The following is a 22,215-nucleotide window of genomic DNA, read 5'->3' on the forward strand; positions in this document are numbered from 1 at the left end:
CCTCTAAATTCATTTAATTGGTGGGGGGTTCATATAATTCCACCTTAAATGTCTGCCAAGCTGATTTTTACAGGTCACATATTATATGCTCTGAAAAACATTGAGACAATTGTGTGAGTGTGTGTGTGTGTGTGTGTGTGTGTGTGTGTGTGTGTGTGTTGTGGGGGGGTTAGCTCAATATTGTCATTTTGGACGCATGTCCCCGTGGCACATGTTTTCATGGTTGGGTGGTTCTGTCTCACATTTTCACCACTTTTTAATGAGTTCTGGTCTAAGACTGAAAATAGCACAGTGACTGAATTATAATAAACAGTCACATTTCTTCATTTAACCTACAAATTACAGGGTTCATTGCATTCTTTCTGATTAGCTTTTTTTTTTTTTTATGTCTGGAACAGCTACATCTTTAGATTATCTGAAATTGCCAAAACTGACGTTGTCTTCATGTGAGGAGTGTTGTTTCAAAGCTGAAGTTTTCAGGAAAAAGAAAATATTGGCAAAAAAACTGACAATATTTTGTCCATAAAATATCCAGTTTCACTCAAATCACTGATAACATTGTTTTTTTGTACAGTAATCAATGAGGTCCACCCCCCCAAAATGCTCCAAAAGCCTGCATGCTGTTGCTAAATAATGTTCGCTCTTTGCTTTGTGTCGCTACAAGTTGAACAATGACTGACAGGTGAATGCCATGATATTATTGGTTAGTTCATGCTTATATAAGCACGTGTGACATTTTGTTTTACAGGAAGACAAAATGACAACAACATAGAAATAAATTGAGTTTTTGTCATTTGTTTTGGCATACATTGTTAAATAGGGGTACAATATAACTGAGGATGCTACTTAAAACGTGCAGCGTGTGAGGACAGGAACCACCAGTTTTCAGTCAGTCCTGTGATGACAAGGAGCAGAACAGCCTGTGGCTTTGTTGGACTCCCTCCGGGGCAATTAGCTGCAATGAGGGTAGACAGGCTCCTGTTTCTTACTTATATTAATTCTCACTGAGTGTTGGAATTACACCATGACACATTTACACTGTTTTGACAGACTTAACTTATGAAAACTACATTGTCCACTATAAAGCCTAATTAATATGGCTCATTTGCAGTTCACAGTATACCCAAAAGCTCTTGCAAAGATTAAAATTCTTGTGCTGGTTTAATTTCTAAAAAATGCACGCAGTGTAAAACCCAGAGAAGGAAAATGTTTCATTAAACTTATGAAGAAGAGGGCTATAATTGTTACATGTAAAGAGTTTAAAGTGTGACAGTCTGCATAGAGTGTAAGATTAAAATGAGTGTGATGCAGAATAAGCTTTTGACTTGCTTTAAAAGGTTTCTTATGTTGTGTTTCAATTATAGAATCACAACTTTATAGTGACGGTAACACTGAACCCGCAAAATTGTAAACATGCTCACTGTAAATGTTTGCTATGTAAATTAGGTCTCTGAATGGTGATACTGAGCTTGTTAAGCATTTCATTTTCTGTTTTACAAGGCCTTTTAATTTGGCTTTCTGTCTGCCTTTTTTTTCAAATTGTCCTTTAATTAAACTCCAGCTAATTACACAACTCTTGAATGACTTTTGTATCCCCAGCTGGGCGTGGGGTGGAGAGGAATCTGGCGGAGCTAAAAGTAAAATAGCAGCTGACACCCAGACAATTTATGCTGCCCTAACTCAAAACCAGAGCTTTATGGACACATCCTTCATCTGCAGAGAGCTCAAGCCATGCAGCGCTGCTTGAGTGTATCGATGAGCCAAACTCATTGCTGTGTCAGCTACAGCTTTTCTTTTATAATAATAATAATAATAATAATAATAACTTTATTTGTATAGCACTTTTAAAAACATGGTTTACAAAGTGCTTTGACAGAACACAGCAAGAATACAATTTACAATTACAAAGGACGATAAAATAAATTGCATGAAATAGTTGAAATAACAGAGGTAATGATACAAATTAATAAAGTAGGTGAAATAATAGAGATGGAGTAAAATGAAGTAGGTGAAATAAGAGAAATGGAATAAATAAAATAAATAAAATAAGTAGAACAGAACTCAAAGACGGTTGGAGTAAAAATAAAAGGACCACATCACATAAAGGCAAGTCTATAAAAATGGGTTTTAAGAAGTGATTTAAAAGAATTTACCAATCCTGCAAGCCTTATATCCTCAGGCAAGGCGTTCCAAAGTCGAGGGGCCCTTATGGCGAAAGCACGATCACCTTTAGTTTTAAGCCTCGACTTTGGAACTGTTAGGAGGGCCCCACCTGAGGATCTAAGGCTGCGAGCTGGCTCATAGGGAATTAAAATATCTGTAATATAGCTCGGACCCATACCTGAGTGTGCTTTAAAAGTGATCAGTAAAATCTTAAAATCAATTCTAAAACAGACAGGGAGCCAATGGAGGGAAGCTAATATTGGAGTAATGTGTTGACGAATGTTAAAACCAGTTAGAAGCCTAGCTGCTGAATTCTGTACCAGTTGGAGGCGAGAGAGTGATTTTTGATTTATGCCCGAGAGAAGGGAGTTGCAGTAATCTAGTCTGGAAAAGATGAATGCGTGAATGACTTTTTCTAGATCAGGGGGTGTAAGCATGTGTTTTATATGTTGTATCATAGCCTTTTTAAGGTTACCATGTTCACCAACTTAGTTTAGCGCTTTAGCATGCTGACATTTGATAATTAGCACTAAATAGAAAGTACAGCTGTGGCTGATGGGAATGTCATACTTCTCAACCAATATGTATGTCTATCTATATATGCACTTACAGATTTGTCTACACAAATCTGAATATGGATTTGTAGATTCTTTTTACATATTTACAAATCTGATTACGCACACACAGATTCTGAACACACAATTGCAGATTCCTGTACACATTCACAAATATCAGTACACATTTACAGATTCTTTTACACATTTACACGCACACACAGATTGAGATACAGTTAAACAACTCTTAACTCACATTTGTTAATAGTTTTGCTACAATAATGGCTCCATACAGTTCCACTGAAAATAAAGTGATCTTCCTCAGATGATGGAGGACACAGTACTTTGTGGGTCTGTGCAGCCAACCACAGAACAGTACCTCTGTACCTTTCCTGTAATTTCTATCACAATAAAGTTAAACAATTGGCGTGCTTTGCTCGTACCCCCCACATCTTCATGTTACTTGTGTTGTGCCAGAAAACAACAATGGCTGATAGCGAGGTAGATTTAGTGGGCGGGACTAGAATGTCACCTATCCCGTGGTGGTACTGTGTTTCTCTATGATATCATAGATAAACTGAAGAAAGGACTGAATACAAACTAGCCGTGTCAGGCAGTGTGGGAGTTTTCTGTGGGAGACAGTAACTCCTTTTGGCATGGACTTTTCAGACCTTTTACACACACAAAAATATGTCAGTACAGGGAACACCCAGGAAAACCACTCGTGCAAAGAGGGGACGAACAAATGTCAGAGTTGGTAGGGGTGATAGACCTCTTACTAATTTTGAGGGATGTTTAGTTTATTTTTAATTTTCTCATCCTTTATATGTCAGACTCTCGTGTTGGCTTTTCTTAATCAGCATGAAATAAAACGTCAGCAGTTCTTATATGAATGTTAAAAATCACTGACTGATGGCAGACTTTCTCCAAAATAGATGCACAAAAAATGACGTTTCCTGCCACTCAAGTATTAGAAGCAGCTGAATCTGAAGCATTTCACTTTAAGAGGATTCAGCACTGGAAGGCAAGGTTAATCCATATCAGAGTCAGAATCCCATTAATTGCAACAGATATGTCACCAAGAAAAAACCCTGTATGGGTGCAAAGACAGGCTGATACATACACATACAGGGTTTTTTTTGTAAAAGACTAGTGCTGTATTGGTCACAGTTCATATTGATTTCATACAATATTGTATTTCATTGAATGGAGTGAAAATGGTTTGCGTTCTCCATGATTTAACCTTGTTAGCCTGGTTGTTAAAACTTTGTTTCTCTTTCCTTTGGTGCACACCTCTATGATGTGGTTTTACACACTGAAAAGGATTGATAACACAGGGCTGTGTGTATTCCCTGAAAATATGAGCCCTTACCAGCTTTGACAGGCCTACACAGTCCAGTGGCTTGTCAGAAAAAAACAGACAGATGTGCTGAAATGCAGAGTGGCCTGGTTACCCCGAGAGCAGCTAACAAATCCCCCGGCTCTGGAGCTGAGCGAGGGTCTGCAGAATATGACTGATCCATGCTCGCTCCACTGAACCCATCCATACTACTTCCCTGTAAACTTGGGAATGTCTCCAGTGACCTGCTAGTTGTCCAGATTCCCCATCACACCATGTCAGGCTTGTGGAGAAAACTTACTTAATTTTTTTTCACTTACAGGATAATAATTGTTTTTTCACAATAAACCTACACTGTGTTTGAACTAAATGCTCTATATAGTTGGGGGTTGTACAGCTTGACGTCACCCCGCCTTTTCCTAGAAAGTAAAAGCACTATATTGTGCTATTGATATTGATACTGTCAGGCATCAGTGTTACCTAGAAGCAGATGTGAACCTGCAGTGCACTGAGGTGTCACTAAAAAGCAAGAATTGATTAGTCCAAATGAAGGGATGTGGCTCCTTCCTGGGCCATAAATGAATGCGGCAAAGTGTGACAAAGAACCGAGTTCCTCTGATTAATGTTGTGGCTGTCAGCGAGCGCCAGGTCTGACTGGCACATCAAAGCCACCAAAAACCCAAGGAACTGGTGGCATTTCCAACAAAAAAGCACAATCTTCATCCTTCCTCCCTCATCACTAACTTTACCCCATACTCAGCACTGACCATTTAGTCTGGATTGAGTCACACTCAATGGGGGAGGAGAGCTTTGAAAATAACTCTTTATCTGTGTGTTGCTGTTTTTCAGGGAACACAAAAGGACTGACGAGACCATTTATCTGTAGATTCTTTAAAAGAAAAAGAAAGGCGAAGAAAAAAGGCAAGGCTACCTGATGTTTTCTCTCCCTCTCTCTCTTTTTTTCATGAGGCGCTGTCTGTGCCTGCAATCCCTTTATCTGCCTTTCATTAGCGCCTCGCTCGCCCTCTTAGTAGGGCGGGTGTCTGGGAGACAGTCACTTTCTCCCAGCCTGTGATGTTTCTGCAGATTACAGAGGGCCTTTGAAGCCACTGCACTCCTCATTGCCAGGGCCTCAGACAGGCCCATGCCATCTGTCAGACTGACGGCAAAGTAGCGGAATGGGGCTGAGACACCCTCTGTTGATCCACACTTTTGTCTTTTATGTGTCACATTTGGATGTCGTGTGAAAGCCACACCTTTGTAATCTGCTGCTGGCACCCGCCTGAAACACTGGCCTCCGCAGCATAGAAACACACACACCCACAGACAGGAGAGAATAATGGTCCTCCGTAATTACTCTTACCTGTGGGCATCAGTCTCTAAATGAGACAATTATCGTCATCCCCTCACAGTGATTTCTGGTGTCCTCCCACTTTTCCAAGGCCCTGGAAATCACTGTCATGTTGGTCTTTTTATGCCTAACCAGTGGGAAGGATCTGATTGTTCGTGAGCTTAGGAGACTGTAAGTTTGTCGGTTGCAGGCTGAATTAGACTGTGAAACAACCAACCACCAGCAGTTAGAATCAGAATTTAATCAGAGAAATATACTAAACTGAAAAAAAAAACATTTCTTCAACTGTTAATAAAGGCTCAAAAACGTTTCTATGGGTTTTAACAACCAATCTGTGTTCGGATCTGGCATTTAACCAAGGCATTTTTGACCATTACAAAGCACTCTCCTTTCTTACTCTATGCCTGTTCCTTTCAAGTACACACACAATTTATGATCACAGTGGCTGATTTACCACCCGAAATTCTTGTACGGTCCTTAATTTCAGACACAGGTAGACCAAAGCAGGCTCCTCATTTCTCGCTGGCGACTGAGAGGGGACGGGATGCCTTATTCTTGAACGGACTTTTTTTAACATAACTTGTAACCCCACAAAATATGTGAAATGGTCTATTTGGTCTCACTGGGTTACTATTGTAGGTAGAAAGACAAGATAATGATTGCATTTTTATATTACTTATTTTATTATATATTATTTATACAGACTATTGCTCTTAACTACACAATGGACATACAGACAATAGCCATGACACAAGATTTGGGACTTAATTTGCTGGAACAATAATTAAGAACTGCAGGAAATACAACTTTAAAAAAAAATAATTACCCTTTTCCAGAGGACTTCTTCTAACATTAGTCTGCTAAGATAGCCTGAAAGGGGAGAAAAAAGTGAACAGAAGCTCACAATACTTATTATTATTGTTTTTAGGGGGCTACAGGCTAAGAAGGATGACAGCTGAGATACCTTGTTTATGAGGACCCAGCTTTACCGGTTTTTGGGTAAGGAGGGGTCCCTGATAAACCTCTGAAGGAGAGCGAGATTAGAGGCAGCGAGTTTCCACCTCTAACGGTGCCTCTCCCTGTGTTGAGATGATAAATTCTCATTGAGTTTGCAAAGACCATTTCCCAGTGGCTGTCTTTCAGTTTATATGAACTTTTCAAACGGCAAAGGATCTGACGGAGGATCGTCACCAAGCTCGCAGGCTTTTAACACGTCTCCCCTGTGTATTTTTCCCACCCCAGGACTACTGTCTTCAGAGGCTCGGGGAGAATAAAGGCACAGATCGTCAGAAATCAGCGGTCGCCCCTCCCTCCTCCCTCCCCCCACCTTGCTTGTCCTGTCACACATGCTCTCATACACACACACACAAAAACACACACTTGCAAATTTATGATGCATGTAAGCATTTTGATGTGTGCGCTCCATGAAAATGCACACACAGACAACTGCCAACAAGCATCCCCTGTAGAGTCACACATCAGACCAGCCTCCTTAAAAAAGAGCCTCCTTTATAATGGAGTTTTCAAAAACAGAATAATACATAAGTACCTTAAAGCAGAGGGCGGCCTTAAACTACAAAAACATTAAGCAAGCCCAATGAAATATACATTAGAGTAATTGGATCAGAGAAGACTGTGGCTAACAATTGGAGAAGGCAGATGCTGAGACGAACACATTCAGCAACTTCAAACAACTTCAATAAGTGATCCTGTTGACTCGGTGGTCCAAGATGCTTACAATAAAACCATGATGTTCTGGTTTTGAATCTGGTGGTGACCTTTATCACATTGCTGTTTCTTATCACTTTTATTTGTCTATAAAACTTATACAAAATACAGTTATCATCGGGTATTTTCTGGCAGGATAATCTATTTGCAGTCTCTACATTAAAACATGTAGTATTATTGGGTTATTGCAGCACGGGATTGGCCCAGACCTACATCCATAGACGTGGTTGGGAAGTCAGGAGACCACAGGACCAGAACATCATGGAAGCAGTGGCAAAGTGTAAAAATTGATAATCAAAGCCATGCACAAGAGGTGTTTTGGTTGCAGATAAAAATAGAGTCACCATACACATAATGCTTTGACGGGAGTGAGTGATTGATGCTCAAAGATGTTGCCATGACAGACTGGCAGGCGGGAGAAAAACACTGAGGCAGAATGATTGGCTTCTCCTCTTTGAAGTTTCTGTCTGACTTACTTGTGATGGCTGGTTACATCTTCAAAACCGTTCTGCGTTGACAGTTGTAATGACCCCGAACATTTCATCTGTCATATCTGAACAGTGCTCTGACAACTTCGAGTGAAAAGAATCTACTTCTGTGACCAAACTGCATGCCATATTCTTATATCAATCCATAAGGAGGGAGGTGGTTCATTTGCATTTGTCACAGGCTTTAAGTTTGATGTAATTACCCAAAGTAAAATCAAAGTTTTCAAACAGTGCAAATATGAAAGCTACACAACCATGACAAATATTTATGTGAAAGCAGAATAAATTTTTGTGAACTGATAAATCAAGGCGTGGTTTATATTTTAGTCACTGACATGTAAAAGGTCAACCAAAAACTTACAACATAACACATCAGTTTTGTAGCTCAAACCGAATTGTTCCAGCACCTTAAAAAATCTAAAATGACCATAGTGCTCTGGCTCAGTGGCATCCAAACAGCACGTATTATCTCCAGTGCCGGTTCAATCCAACCATGTGCAAGACAGATAAACCATTCAAAGCCTGCCTTTGTATGCCTGTTTGTGTTTTTGTTGTGTATATGTGGAAAGACCAAACATCCCAGTTCCATCCAGTCCGCAGAGTGGGAAGCAGTTTCCCATGGTTCTGCTGGGATGCCGCTTTCATGTGGAAACATTCTCTGGGTCCCTTTAGCCCCTCTGTTGTGACAGGGGATAATGAAATTCACAACATCTGCCATTTGTTAGCCCTGTTTGGTGTAACGGATCTCCTTTTAATCCGTGGACTTCCAACGCGTGTGCAGCGCTGCAGCTGGAATGAAGCAGATGGATCCCACGGCCTCTCTGGGGCTGTTGCGGGCCGGCCCGGAGCTGGCATGTATCCTGCCCTTCCCCTCCTCAGGCCCGAGACACAGAGCACTGAGGCACACTGCCTTTGACCACTGCAATCATTACTACTGCTTGCTTGTAATGCACTCTATGAATTTCAGCTTGTTCACCGGTTACACTCACCCTAAACCGCTCTCGAGACGTGGTTTCCTAAATGCTTATATTGTGAGTCTAAAAGTATACTTAGCTGGAATCACTCTATTTAAAGCCATTATTTAAACATTTTAACTCTGGTATCAAACACACCACTAGACACACATCAATCTAGGGAAAAACAACAAAATAATTTATTTTTTTTGGAATTGAACCATCTAAATAATTTGCAAGATGTTATATGGCAACATACAGTGGGTTTATCACTGTACGCTGCCAGCACCCAATGGTGGACAGACAAAGTTAGTGACTAGCTGGTGAACATAGTGGATCATTTGGCAGCTAATGAGACACCTATTTCCCTCAGGAGTTGGTGGAGACCGTAACATAGCTAAAAGGAGAGTGAACATTGGACGTAGATTGAGCTGGACACAAACATGGATGAAACGATGTTCCACATTTGCAGGATATTTTGTCATATCAACTTTAAAGGACCAGTGTGTAGGATTTAGTGGCATCTAATGGTGTTGCTGCAGATTGCAACTCTCTAGTGTTTGGTTTATCCGTTCTGGGCTGCTGTAGAAACATGACGGTTCAACATGGCAGACTCCATAGAAGGTGACCAGTGGCGTCTGTAGATATAAACAGCTCATTCTCAGATACCGAAAACACAACGACTCTTATTTTCAGGTGATTACACACTAATGAAAACATACCTATGAATATTAAATTCCATTTCTGCCAACAGATGCTCCAGTTACACACTGGACCTTTACAGGGGATATGTCAGTGCTGTGTTTACAACTTGCTTCCACCACCTCCATGTGGACAAAAAAATCAGTTAATACAGGTTTAAGGGTGTATAAAACATTCATAATACATAAAACATCAAAGTCAGTGATTTTGAAGATCCACAAAAAGCATTTTTCTTTGTGTGTTGTATTTAGTACCTTAGGCTTTTGTTGCAGAAAAGTAAAGAAAAAACTTCTTTGCGATTCCTTACAGGTTGCAGGCATATTGTCAGGTTGCTATTTCTCTGACCCTTGAATTCCATAGATAAAGATTTGTGGGCCTAAGCATTCTCCTTAAGAGTACCAGGTAGTCATCGTACCGGTATCTTAACAGTGTACTATGGAGCTGGAATGTCTTGACACAGATCCTGAGGTAATTTGTTGGGGATGGGTTTGCTTAGATAGGAGACTCAAACATCAACAGAGTGTCAGAATCACCTCTTCATCTGAAGGCAGGAATGGCTGAAATGGTGGATTCAGTCAATCTTCATTCCATTCAAACCTTCTGCCCCCATACCCTCTTCATAAAACCTGGAATGTGCTTCAAAGAATGCACACTATCTTTCCTCCATGAATAAAACATCTGTCATTCATCAACCGGTACAATATGTGCCGATTTAACAGAGCATAACAGCTCTGCAAGGCAGGGAAGTTCCAGACTGTACAGTGTCCTACAACCGTAACAGTGTCATCAGTCTCCCTTTGGGGCTTAATCTGGTTTATTTAAAACATTCAGTTAAAGTCTAACTGAAATAGCATTGTATTTTTTTTGTCTGCTACAGCATACCTGCTCTGTAAATCACTTGTCCTCTGTTCTCCTTTGAGAAAAAAATCCATAACCAAAAGGGAGAAATGTTCTATTTTTTGGTTTTATGATGTCGCCCCGAGTTTTGCAATAATTTGACAGAATATGGTTAGGTGCACATCTACAAAGATGGAGACCTTAAAGGACAAGTGTGTGGGATTTAGTGGCATCTAGTGGTGTAGTTCCAGATTGCAGTGTTTGGTCTGGCCATTCTGGGCTACTGTAGAAACATTGCAGTTCAACATGGCGACCTCCTGCATCTGTAGATAAGAGAACGTAAAGGTCCAGTGTGTCATAGGTATGTTTCCGTTGAATATAGGAATCGTTGGGTTTGTGTTACCTTAGACCAGAAGGGACAAACCAAACATCTGTAACGTCACCGCTAGATGCCAGTAAATCCTACACACTGATCATTTTCTCAGTGTTAAAGGGGCACTGCATTAATGTAACACATTTTACATGAGTAAGTTCCATTTACTCATTATGAGGAATATAGTCAGCCACTTGTATAATATCTTCTGTGGCTCTAGAAGGAGCTTTCAAATGTAAGAGAATAAAAACCCTGATAATGTTCAAACATGTGAAGGAAAGCCTACAGACTGGACATTGTGTTTGAAAGACATGGGCATACCAAGCATGTCTGATGAAAGATGCTATTGAGTTGCTGTATGAGAAATGTAGGATCCAGTGTTTTTGACTAATGACATTTACTAAAGGCTAAAAAGGACATCCAGACCTCTGCTGCTTTATTTCTGACTATTCTACTTTTAATGTGTCACTGGCAAGCATCCCAACTGCGTTGAAGTGCAATTCTAAATAGCTTGGCAAACCCTTTAATTGTCCACAGACATGCCCGTTTTTTTTGTTTGTTTTTTTTGCTCTGCAAGGTCCTTATGCCCTCAGACAGTGTCTTTAGTAGAACTTAATAATTCTGTGTCAGATCCTCTCTAAAGGGTCCGTAATGCAGAAAGTTAACATCTGGAATCAGGAGGGTACTGACTGTAGGATAAAAGTTGTGCAGGGCTTGGTCCACGGTTCAAGTTTAATACTAAACTTACCTCGCCCCCTACCGACGATATCGAGTATCACCTCGCGTTACCACCGCCCGACCGGCGGGTGGCGCTGTCCTCTCGATGTGCTTCCGCCACCACAGAGATCAACCAGAGCAACCGGCCGTCGCCACATCAACATACAAACAATGGGAAAGAAGCACAAAAAGCACAAGTCCGAAAAACACGGATATGAAGGTATTTAATTTGCAGATGGCTCCGCATTCATACACCACTACCGTATTTAATGATTTGTTATTAAATTCACGGTGTGTAATATCCGGGTTAGCGCTTGTTAGCCGTGTTAGCACGACCATAGTCCTAGTTGGATAGCCTCCTGCTAGTTACTGGGCTCATTCAACCCAACCAGCTGTTTATTTCCATGCCACAATTTGGTGTAAATAGGTCCAGGATATAATATTAATATTACAATGCATCGTAAGCTGAAGCTCTAGCTTTACTACAACGCCTGCTAGGTAGGCTAGCTGTTAGCGGCTATTGTTTGCAGCATCTCTCAGCTGTCACGCGTTTGTCGGCTAACATCGTTTAGCCGCTGTTAGGCTGTCGGTGATACTTTGTGTTGACTCGATATGTGCAGAGTATGGAGAGAGACCACTGAAGCTGGTGTTGAAGGTGTCTGGAAACGAAGTGACGACGGGAAGCTCGAGTCGGGACACGTTTTACGACGAGCAGCCGGCGGACTATGACAAACCAAAGGACAAGAAGAAGAAGAAGAAGAAGGATAAAGAGAGGAGCTTTGGGTCACCAGAGGACGACAGAGGAAAGAAAAAGGTAACGTGGATAAAGAGCCTGTCCCCCTTCTTCTAAATGAGACAGTAAAGGATGTTTAAACGTAGCATCCTCTTAAAGGGACTAGTTAGTTTACCTGAACTGTCCGCCTGTCATAGTTAATGTGTGTTTCTTATGTTAGATGACAAAAAAGAAGAAAGGACAGGACGCAGATGGAGAAGATGACCGAGAACAGAGCCGAACTCCTATCCGATCAGAGCTGGATAAACTGGAAGGTAGTCTCTGTTCAGAGTTCATGTCCACGCTCTTTGTCTGATCTCTTATTGATGCTTTATTATTCTTCCTCACAGAAAAGGAACAGACTCCTCTGCAGGAAGCTTTGAACCAGCTCATCCGGCAGCTCCAAAGGTGCAGCACTGATCTTTTATTGATCTGAGATAATTATCTATCTGCTTGTTTATTCATCAGCTGTTTGCACATTGAGCAGCTGCTTCTCACACTGCTTGTGATTGTATGAGTGACACAGAGCCCTCCCTTCACCCACAGTAATGTTACTGAATTCATACTGTATGTGTGTCTTTTCTCTGCAGGAAGGATCCCAGTGCATTCTTCTCGTTTCCAGTGACCGACCTCATTGCTCCTGGCTACTCCTCAATTATCAAACGGCCAATGGACTTCAGTACAATCAAGGATAAAGTAAAGAAAGAGTGCTACCAGACACTGGATGAACTCAAGGTATTTGTTGGTTTATTATTGCGTGCTATATACACATAGTGGGATAAACCCAGATAGCTAGGGACATCCCAGGCCGACCCAGGCTCATTTTAATAAATAGATTTAAATAAAAGCACTTTCATAGAGACCAGACTAATACATGCTTTGTATTAAGATGATTGAAGTGTTTCATGTGTTATGTGTTGATGCAGGTGGATTTCAGGATCATGTGTGAAAACGCTATGATTTACAACAAACCTGAGACCATTTACCACAAGGCAGCTCGGAAACTGTTACACTCTGGAATGAAGATCTTGAGCCAGGTATGAAATTGAACACTCATGGAGAGACTTTCCATTTGTTCACTGATTGTCATTCACACTAGTGTTCACTGATTGTCATTCACACTAGTGTTCACTAAGCAATTAATATACAGCTAGTAGGGGTGGGCGATATGGGCAAAAAATAATATCTCAATATTTTTTGGGATTTTGGCGATAACGATAATCAGTCGATATCCTTTAAAATGTGATTAGAATTGTCTGAGCTGGACTTGTGTCCACCAAACGCGTTTACAGCGCTGAGAGAGCTCAAAAACTCATTTTCCGAGCGCCCAGCGGTGTTAAAAGTTGAACAGATTTCAACTTGAAGCGCTCTGAGCGCTGCGCTAAAAAAAAACCGTCTCCGCTGACATCTTTTTACCACTGAAGGCGCTTAGCGCTCTGAACGCTGAAGCCCATAGGACCCACGTCTCGGCACTAAATCATCTGAAGTACCGGTAGCTTCAGGGACTGGAGGTGTTTGCATTTTCTCTCTATCATCACAACGCACTGCTAAACTGTTGCAAGGAGGATGCTAGCGAGAGGTCACGTGATCACGTCATGTGATCACGTAGGCCCACTAGTTGTGTGACTGAATCCTGCCATGCTGTAGAGAGCGCTGCTGCACCGTGTATTAATGGATGTGAGGAGTTTCCGCGGGCGTTTCATTGTTTTTGTCGAAGTAATTTAAATACTCGATAATGGAAATTTGCACATCGTCAAAACAACAATGACGATATTATCGCAAACGATATATATCGCCCACCTCTAACAGCTAGTATTATTAAAGGAAAGCAAAGTTTCTAGGGGTATTTATTATTGCCACTGTATCTTTATATAATGAAAATCTTAAAATATATGACTAATATAGCAACTGTAGCCAGCTTTATTTGTCAAATATGGTCAGTGTACAGTGACAATTAGTTATACAGTCAACCAATCATTGGAGTTAAAATAAGAAGAAATGTTGTGCTTCTTTAAACCCAGGTGTTATATACTGTACATGTGTAAATATTCTCATTCTCTGACACCAAGCTTTATGTGCCACAAGATGTCGTGCTGTATCTTTCTCTTTGCTATAAACCTCATATGAAGCACTGGAATAAGTTTGATTTCTTTGCTTTTGCTACAAAGCAACAGATGGGGGCAGCAGATAGCCTCATAATGATCTCAGAGTGAATACTTGCAGCAACGTACAACAGATTTAAAAGGCAATTTTTCTCTCTTTCCTGATCCTAAGTGAAGAAAACAAATACCTTTTTAAATTGTCTTTCCAATAGGAAAGGCTGGAAAGCTTGAAGCAGAGCATAGAGTTCATGTCTGGCCTCGACCCTTCTGCCAAACTGCCAGGGAAGTCTGAGGAACAAGGGGGTGCCAGCCTGGACCAGAACAAAGACACCACAGACAACAGCGAGAGCTCCCAGACTCCCAGCACACCCAGGTCTCCTTAACCTGCCGACTTTACACGTTTCTTTAAGTGACAGTCATATGACACTGAGGCATAGCTGCTCTTAAGCTAGGAGTGCCCAGGTTTTAATGTGAGGAAGTGAAATAATAATCATGACTGTGGATTCACTACTTGAATCCGTTGAAACTGCATATTGTACATTATTCTAAAGTCAGTATAATGGCCAAAAGCTATCTCTGAGTGAAAGATTTGTGGTCCATCCAACCACAGTTTGCCTACCACCATTGAAGATTTGTGCGCATAAATGCTGAAATTGTCAGTTACACGTCAGCACAGGTAAGGTTGAGATGACTAATCAGCCAGAAGTAAAAATGCAGCAGGTTGGTGGAAACGGTTTCCCACTGTGTAGCTCCAAGGTGTCGGTTTCTGTGAATTGGTTTTCCTCTGACGCGAAAGTGAATCAGCTTTCCACTGTAAAGCTAGAGGCGGAGAATGTGAAGAATGCCTTGCAGCATGCTGGGTCTTGTTTTCTCTCATGGCTGTACATCTTTAAATCAGCGTTGTTGGCCAGTGATGCAACAGAACCTGATGATTATTACCTGCAGAGAAACCTTTACTGTGCTGCTTTTGATTCAACTTCTTAAATACCCAAATACTTTCTGTGTTACAACAGAAGATATTGTGTATAAAACCTTGATGGCGTTTACTGACGTCAACAAAAAGCTTCCAGGTAGATTATCTGAGGAATGAAAGTGGAACGTAGGCGTTTAATGAACAGAATTGTTTGCGCCTCTCCCTGCAGTATTTTGCTGCAGTGTGCTTGCTTTTTTAGTTCTTGCTATAAAGTAAAAACATTTTCATTCATGGTTCAAGTGTCTTATCTGCCATTCTTTCCATTGTTTCATTTGCAGACAGGACAAGGACTCCAAGGACGAAGCAGCAAAGGCAGAGAAAGAGCTTGAGGAAATCCGCAAGGTTATCGCAGAGTCTGGAGGGAAGCTGTCCAACAGAATGCTGCAGTGTGATGTGAGAAAGCAGGGTTAAACTCAGAAATTCTTTCTTTTTTTTTTCCAGACTGACATATCTGCTGCTTTTCTGCTCTTTCAAACTAATGACATAAAAAGAAAAGTATCAAGTTTTAAAGCCCTCAGTGGAGATAATAGCCATACTTTTCTTTAAGCTTAAAAAGGGGATTTGGTGTTTGAGACATTTTAAACCATTAACTTCATGAGACTTTAGCCCCTTAATATGAGGATTCTGATGGTCAATTAGTGGTGGTTTAGAGCTTTGTCTAATTTTCTCCAGGCTCTAAATATTTAACCACAGCACAGTCATTTCTCATGAAAGGCGATGTTTTCTGCCATGTAATTTATTTCTCATGCAGTTGGAGTTTGCAAGACGGAAGTGTGACGGCTCCACTACTCTCGCAATCCTCAACCCAGCAGATCCATCAGTGGGAGGTAGGTCCATCTGGACCCTTAATGGAGCTCAAACAATTAGTCCACGGCAGGCTAATCAATAATGAGAATGAAAGATAGTTGCAGATCTTTAATTAACTAAGGCAATAAGATGGAAAGAGAACTTCTAAAGGTTGGTAACATGTCAGCTTGTTTCCTGCCGCAGATGTCGGTTACTGTCCTGTTAAACTGGGCATGATGTCCAATCGGCTACAGAGCGGCGTGAACACCCTGCAGGGCTTCAGGGAGGACAAGAGGAACAGGATTACTCAAGGTACTGTTACTGCTCCAACTTCGTATTTCTGCACATTGCTGATATCAGACATCTCCTCTACGCCGTTTGAGCTCACATGAGCAATAATGTTTCTTTCCACAGTGACCTACATCAACTACGGGCCGTTCACTTCCTACGCACCCACCTACGACTCCAGCTTTGCCAACATCAGCAAGGAGGACTCTGACCTCATCTACTCTTCGTACGGCGAGGAGGCCAGTCTGCAGGGCTCAGACAGGTATGTGCAGCACGACCACAAGCTCACTCAAGCTCCGTGGCATTTTTACACAAAACGTCACTTGAGGCATTCCTGGTTTATTACTTCCAAAATGTTTCTCTCTGAGGGCATCCAGTTTGGTGGAGGTCAGCTGTCTGCTGTAGACAGGGCCTCATCCTGACTGAAACCCATTAATCCTTACACTTCAGTTTGATCTTATTACTGTATAATTATCTAATGGTATTCTGCTATAGGACACTCATGGCATCCTTGGTTTACTGTATCTCAAACAAGATTTTTAAGGTTTTCCATGATCTGTGCTTGTAACTCTGCTTGAGTTTCTGTATCCAGGCAAAACATTAAAGGTGACGGGGTGTTTTTGTGTTGATTTCAGAGTGAATTTATGATTAGTTACCAAATGTATCATTAGAAGAATTAGGGATTGGACCATTTTCAATATTGCGATAAAATCATTCTTAATAATTGTAAATATCCTTAAAAAAAAGCTATCTAGTTCACCAGCATACAGTTTTATATCAAGTTCCTGATCTGATTCCTTAAGGGGAGTCCGCATCTTTCCACTTATTCCAAAATCCTAACCGTGGCTGAAGGCTCAGCTTGTCCGTATCCCCCCCCACAAAAAAGTTAAACCAGATGTGGGGAAATAGTATAGATTCCAAAATAAACAGGGATATGAGATGTCCTATCTGTGATGCAATAAATGTGTTTAACAAAATAAAGTAACATGTATGTTTTCATGATTCTCGTGTATCACAATTATTTTGGCCACGATAATTTAGACATGAAATTTTCCTATTATCCCGTGCTTGTCCTAAATGCTTTCTACTGAATGCTTTTTACTCGACTTTTATAATAGAATAAATACTTTTCATTTTGTTTTTCCCCATTATTTTTATGTGAGGTCGTCTGACGTGCCGCTGTGTGTTTTCAGCTCTAGTCGGCTCTTCATTGTATGTGAATCATTGTGGCAGAGAGCAGTTTTAGATTTACTTTGACTTTATTCAGTGGTTATTGTTACTGCTTGGTCACCACTTGTTGTGTCCTCAAGCCATTATGTCTTTTCACAAAAAAAAAGCAAATTTTGACTGTCTGTCTTCCAGTGTGCAGAAGGTACAGTTGCTGCTTCAGCAAGTGTCAGCAGAGTCAATATCCACTTCTCATTGTTCTTGGCAAAGAATGTGATTCTGATTTTTACCCCGCAGCTGCTTCGAAAACAATAGTAGCCAATGTGTGTGTGTTTGTGTGTGTGTTTGGCAGCTTGTCAGAATTCCTGGCCAAATCAGACGAGTATGTGTACAAACTGGCAGACAATCTTCTGGATGCAATGACGAACGGAGAGCATTCAAAAACCCTGAAGGAGACAGAGCCAGTAAGCACCTATTGAGACATCTTAATCGATCCAAGTTGACTGCCCTTACTACTGAGTTAAACAGCACAGGAGAGAAATCTGAGAGTATCTGTTGACTGAGTGAGTCATTGTTTTTTTCCTGTCCAGCAGGTGGTGGAGGCAACAAATACACAAGAGGACAAGAATGATATGGAGGTGAGAGTTTGTACCAATCTGGAGCTGATAATGAAAAACAATCCTTGCGTGTCCCACTGTCCGTTTGCTATGTAACGCAAAAACCAGAGCCGTTCACCGTCATCAGTACTGGATGTGATGTTCGGAAGAGGAGCTCCCGCTGTGCAGTTGTTCGGCGTGCAACACGTGTTCTTGCATTGCACCTCATGTGTGGATACTTCATCTTGTCATTATAGATGGCCTCTGCAGATGGTTGCCGCGCCAACCAGCTGTGTCAACATAGCAGGGGCCTGCCTTTAGCTGTGATCCATCCACGCATGGAAAGAACATTTCCCCTCAAAACACAGCAGTGCCGCCCGCTCAATGCTCGCTGTTGGAGAATTTGGAGAGGCCCCTGTGTTTTCTCTCAGTGCGCGCTGGCTGCGCGGCTGAATCGCTCCTCAGAGCAGCAGAGGAAACCAAAGTACAGGCCTCTCCATCAGGCACACAGCAACCCTCTGTCCTGGCTGTTTGCTGTTCTTGGCCGCTCTCCAGTTTACTCTCATCCCCTGCCCGGGTGTTGCAGCTTTTCATTAGGTTTGATTTTATTGGAGCGAAGAAGCAGCGTGACTAAAGAGGCTTCAAAAGCCCTGGATGTTCCCTAGATGCGTCAGCTGTCTAGTGTGGAATGCATTTTTTCTAATCTGACTAAACATGTTGTTTCCCCCCTCGTCTCATGTAGGTGGCTGAACCTGAAGCTTCCAACTGCAAGAGGCTGGACTTCCTGCACTCTGCTGCAGGCCTGCGGATGGCTGAGGAGCTCTCTGGGGGTAAAACGGCTCACTGACTTAGTTTGTGGTACACATAGGGCTGCAACTTACAATACTTTTCATTAATCTATCAATTTAAAAAAACACGTTGCATACATCAGGGTATCTGCAGGCCGTAAAGTCTTAAAGCTATATTGTACACAGTTGTGGGTTGTCAGGAGACTTTATACACCCATTAACTACAAGGGAGACTAGCCACCAGTTTAGTCGATTCATTGATTCACCATGTAGACTATATGTGAGAAAATGGGAAAAGCACAAGGTGACAACTTCAGATTGTTTTGTCCAACCAACAGTCCAATACCCAAAGACATTGAATTAACAATGATATAGATAGAAAGGAAAAGCTGGAACCAGGGAATGTTCATTGATTTTCTGTCGATTCATTATTTAGTCTCAGGTTTGGTTACATGGCATATTCAATTAACCACATTGTGATGTTTGCCTAAATGAGTATAAACTTGCCACGTAGATGCAAACACACACAAGAAGCAGATGGAAATGCACATGCACACATAAAATGGCCCTGTAGCTTCAGTTCAGAATCAGAAAAGAAACCAAATAAGCCACTTGGATAAACAGCAAAACATTTCAACGCCACAATAACAACTGAATAATTTTGATAATGAACCTGTACAACTGAAATAACCACCCACTCTCATGGAGGATCACAGATCTGATCTGGCTAACCCAGAGAGGACATATATTTGTGAGCCTGGTCAGCTCTGACTGCTTCTTGTGTGTCTCAAAGGAGTATGTGAACAAAGAAATTCATAATTACACTCTAAATGCTGTTGGAATTGAGGTAATTCAACAGAAAAAAACAGCCCTCATCTGAAGCACTTTAACCATTCAGCATCCCATTATGTATCCTCTTACATCTTTCAAATAGCCCATCAAAGTTCTCTCCCCCTCTGCTCCCTGGTCCTCTCAGATATGAAGGTAACAGTAAGCCTGAGGGGTCCACACCAGGATTGAGAAAGAAAGGCTGTATTGTGTTCAGTACGTGTAACAGAGGACAGGAGGGGTTACCACAAGGTAACTGGAGGAACCCAGAGGAAGCATTAACTGCATGTGTGTTGTCTTTCCGTCACAGAGGCCCTGCACTTCCAGCAGAAATTGGACGAGACTACAAAGCTCCTGTGTGACTTACAGGAAGCACAGAAGGAGCGTCTGAGCGCCAAGCAACCACCTAACATGATTTGCTTGCTGGCCCCGACTGCGAAGGAGCTGGAGCTGGGTAAGAGCCTCTCAGTGCATGGCCCCCTTTGTTTCTCCACTCAAACCGTCACCACCAGCTGTAGACCTCTAACAGCACCCCATTTACCTCCTTACCAGCTCTCCTACACAGATGTGCTTTGCTTTTAGACAAGAATTCACATTTGGACAGAGCTCTGATTCAAATAACTAACGCTAACATTAACTTAATTCCCAGGAATGTATTCTTTAATCCCAGGGCCACTAATGAAGTACATTTTGGTGTAGTATGTGCTAAGAATTTATGACTGAATATTTACGCTACCTTGGGAAAATGTGTCAGAATGACGAGTACTGTCAGATCTTTTCCTTGGATTTTACATCCACTAAACTGACTATTGCTGCTCAAGCTAACCACCACTCTTTAAGTCTGTACTGTAAGTATGAAGCTACCACCAGCGCCTGGTTAGTGTAGCATGAAGACTGGAAACAGCTATATCTATCTCCGTCCAAAGGAAGGAAGTCCAGCTCTGTAGCTCACCAACTAACTCCTAATATCTCGTTCAATCAGTACCAAAAAAAACAACTGATCACAGTGAGGTTTAGGGTTGGGTATCGGTTGGGTTTTATCCGGTACCGGTGCCTACTCTGTATTTTTTTAAACGGTTCTCGAACCGCTACTTAAAAAAAACAAAACCACACACACTCAAAAAACAATACCCTTTTATTTCCAGGGCCAAATTGAACACAATATTAAGTTAACCACATAGCACACGTTGTCACTCACGCTGTTGAATGGCAACGGTGTTTGCTAGCCTACTTGACATGCATGATTTGCGGTTGGCATTAAATTACTAGACTTACCTGAAGAGGAAAGGCTGCTGTCATCATCATCATCATCAGTGATGTCCACCACCACACTGGCAGGGCTGGGAGTCTCTTCAATTTGTCCGATGAGGCCGACACTGGCTGCGGCTGCTGAAGTGCTTGGCCTTGCGTGACGTAACGTGAGGTTATCAAACCCGGTGCATTGTTCGGCTTTAAATAAACTCCATGTGTCGCCAGATGTTTCATTGAATTCGACGTGTTACCTCCCTTGCATGCAATTGTTTTATGGCATCTATTGCATGTCGCTGAGTCTGCATCCTTAGACGTGAAATGCAGCTAAACCTTGGAGCGTTTTGCCTTCGGCCTCTCCATTGATCCTCTCACTATCAGTTCTGATAAACAAGTGTGCTGAATAGCGGCACTGACATCACGCAAGTTGACACGGAACACCAGGGGGCGGTAAACCCCCCCTCGTTATTACCGTTTACTAAGGACACCTTTATGGTACCCAACCCTAGTGAGGTTGCTAGGCAACCAGCAGAGACTTCAGGAAGTTACTGCTCCCTGCCCCCTTAAAACCATAACTTCTTAATAGTTTTTATACTTATATACTATGCTGAATTAAACAAACCAGATCCAATGTGTTCATTAGTGAATTACTTTTGGACAGAGCCGGGCTAAAGCTATACTAACTAGCTGCTAGCGGTAGCTTGTATGAGAGCTTGTAATCTTCTCATCAAACTGTTAGCCAGAAAGTGGATGAATGCATTTCCCAAAATGTCAAACTACTCTTTAAACATAAAGACATAAAGGTTGAATCAGTAGCAAACAGGTAACAGAACCATGACCGACTCCACCCACCTACGATTGGCCCGGACGGTCTCTTTTTACAGTGCAAATAACAAACTATGCAATTTTTTGTCTTGGTAATGTTTCCTTTTTGACTCTTCCTGTCTGCAGCTGAGAAGGTGACCGGGAACCTGGCGGAGCTGACCGGTCAAGTGGCTCCATGTGACGTCAGCAGCGTCCACGGCATCAGGAGAGCAATGGGCATCGCTGCACCTCCAGAACCACCTGAGCCCTTCATTGATCTCACCACAGGTAATACCTTACGAGACCCATTGAAAGTTGTGAAGTAGTCTTTTTTTCACTTGAATATTTTGTATCTAAATATAAACGTGACATTTATTTGTCTGCCATTTCGGAAGTCTGAACTTAACCTTATAAATACAGAGTTTTAGCAAGAGCTTAGCACATCTAACATTATATTTTTCATTGTTTTCAGTGCAGGAGATGGCTGAACCAATGGAGACCTTGTCCAGTTGTCAGGATACGGCTCCAGTCGTCACTGTATAATTAAATTCCACCCACACAGCTCAATAACTTAAGTTTTGTACGAAATATGCTTTTTGTGTGACATTTGTATGCATGTCGATTAATAAACCTTTTTTATACAAACCTTGGCTCTTGT

General features: G+C 41.7%; 1 protein-coding gene across 2 annotated transcripts; it reads left to right on the plus strand.

Annotated features, from left to right (window-relative positions):
* Positions 1–11,290: 11,290 nt before the first annotated feature.
* Positions 11,291–22,202, plus strand: brd7 (bromodomain containing 7). Of its 2 annotated transcripts, none has more exons than XM_051378843.1 (17): positions 11,291–11,425; positions 11,826–12,019; positions 12,159–12,252; positions 12,328–12,385; positions 12,568–12,712; positions 12,904–13,014; positions 14,292–14,452; positions 15,331–15,445; positions 15,804–15,879; positions 16,043–16,150; positions 16,253–16,388; positions 17,646–17,757; positions 17,887–17,931; positions 18,632–18,719; positions 19,816–19,959; positions 21,705–21,845; positions 22,030–22,202. In XM_051378843.1, exons 1-17 carry the CDS (start codon positions 11,377–11,379, stop codon positions 22,098–22,100), a joined length of 1,848 nt encoding a protein of 615 aa, XP_051234803.1. In that variant the 5' UTR covers positions 11,291–11,376; the 3' UTR covers positions 22,101–22,202. The 2 variants fall into 2 exon arrangements, with proteins under 2 accessions (XP_051234803.1, XP_051234801.1); XM_051378841.1 differs by having other exon boundaries at positions 11,292–11,425; positions 17,884–17,931.
* Positions 22,203–22,215: the final 13 nt, after the last annotated feature.

Source organism: Dicentrarchus labrax, unplaced genomic scaffold, assembly GCF_905237075.1.
Source record: "Dicentrarchus labrax unplaced genomic scaffold, dlabrax2021, whole genome shotgun sequence".
Lineage (NCBI taxonomy): Eukaryota > Metazoa > Chordata > Actinopteri > Moronidae > Dicentrarchus > Dicentrarchus labrax.

Excerpts from the sequence above, each read along its gene's own strand:
- brd7 (XM_051378841.1), top strand. The coding sequence starts at position 11,377 with ATGGGAAAGAAGCACAAAAAGCACAAGTCCGAAAAACACGGATATGAA. Across the intron at positions 14,453-15,330 it reads CAGACTCCCAGCACACCCAG|ACAGGACAAGGACTCCAAGG; the intron begins GTCTCCTTAACC and ends TTTCATTTGCAG. Across the intron at positions 15,880-16,042 it reads AGCAGATCCATCAGTGGGAG|ATGTCGGTTACTGTCCTGTT; the intron begins GTAGGTCCATCT and ends TTCCTGCCGCAG.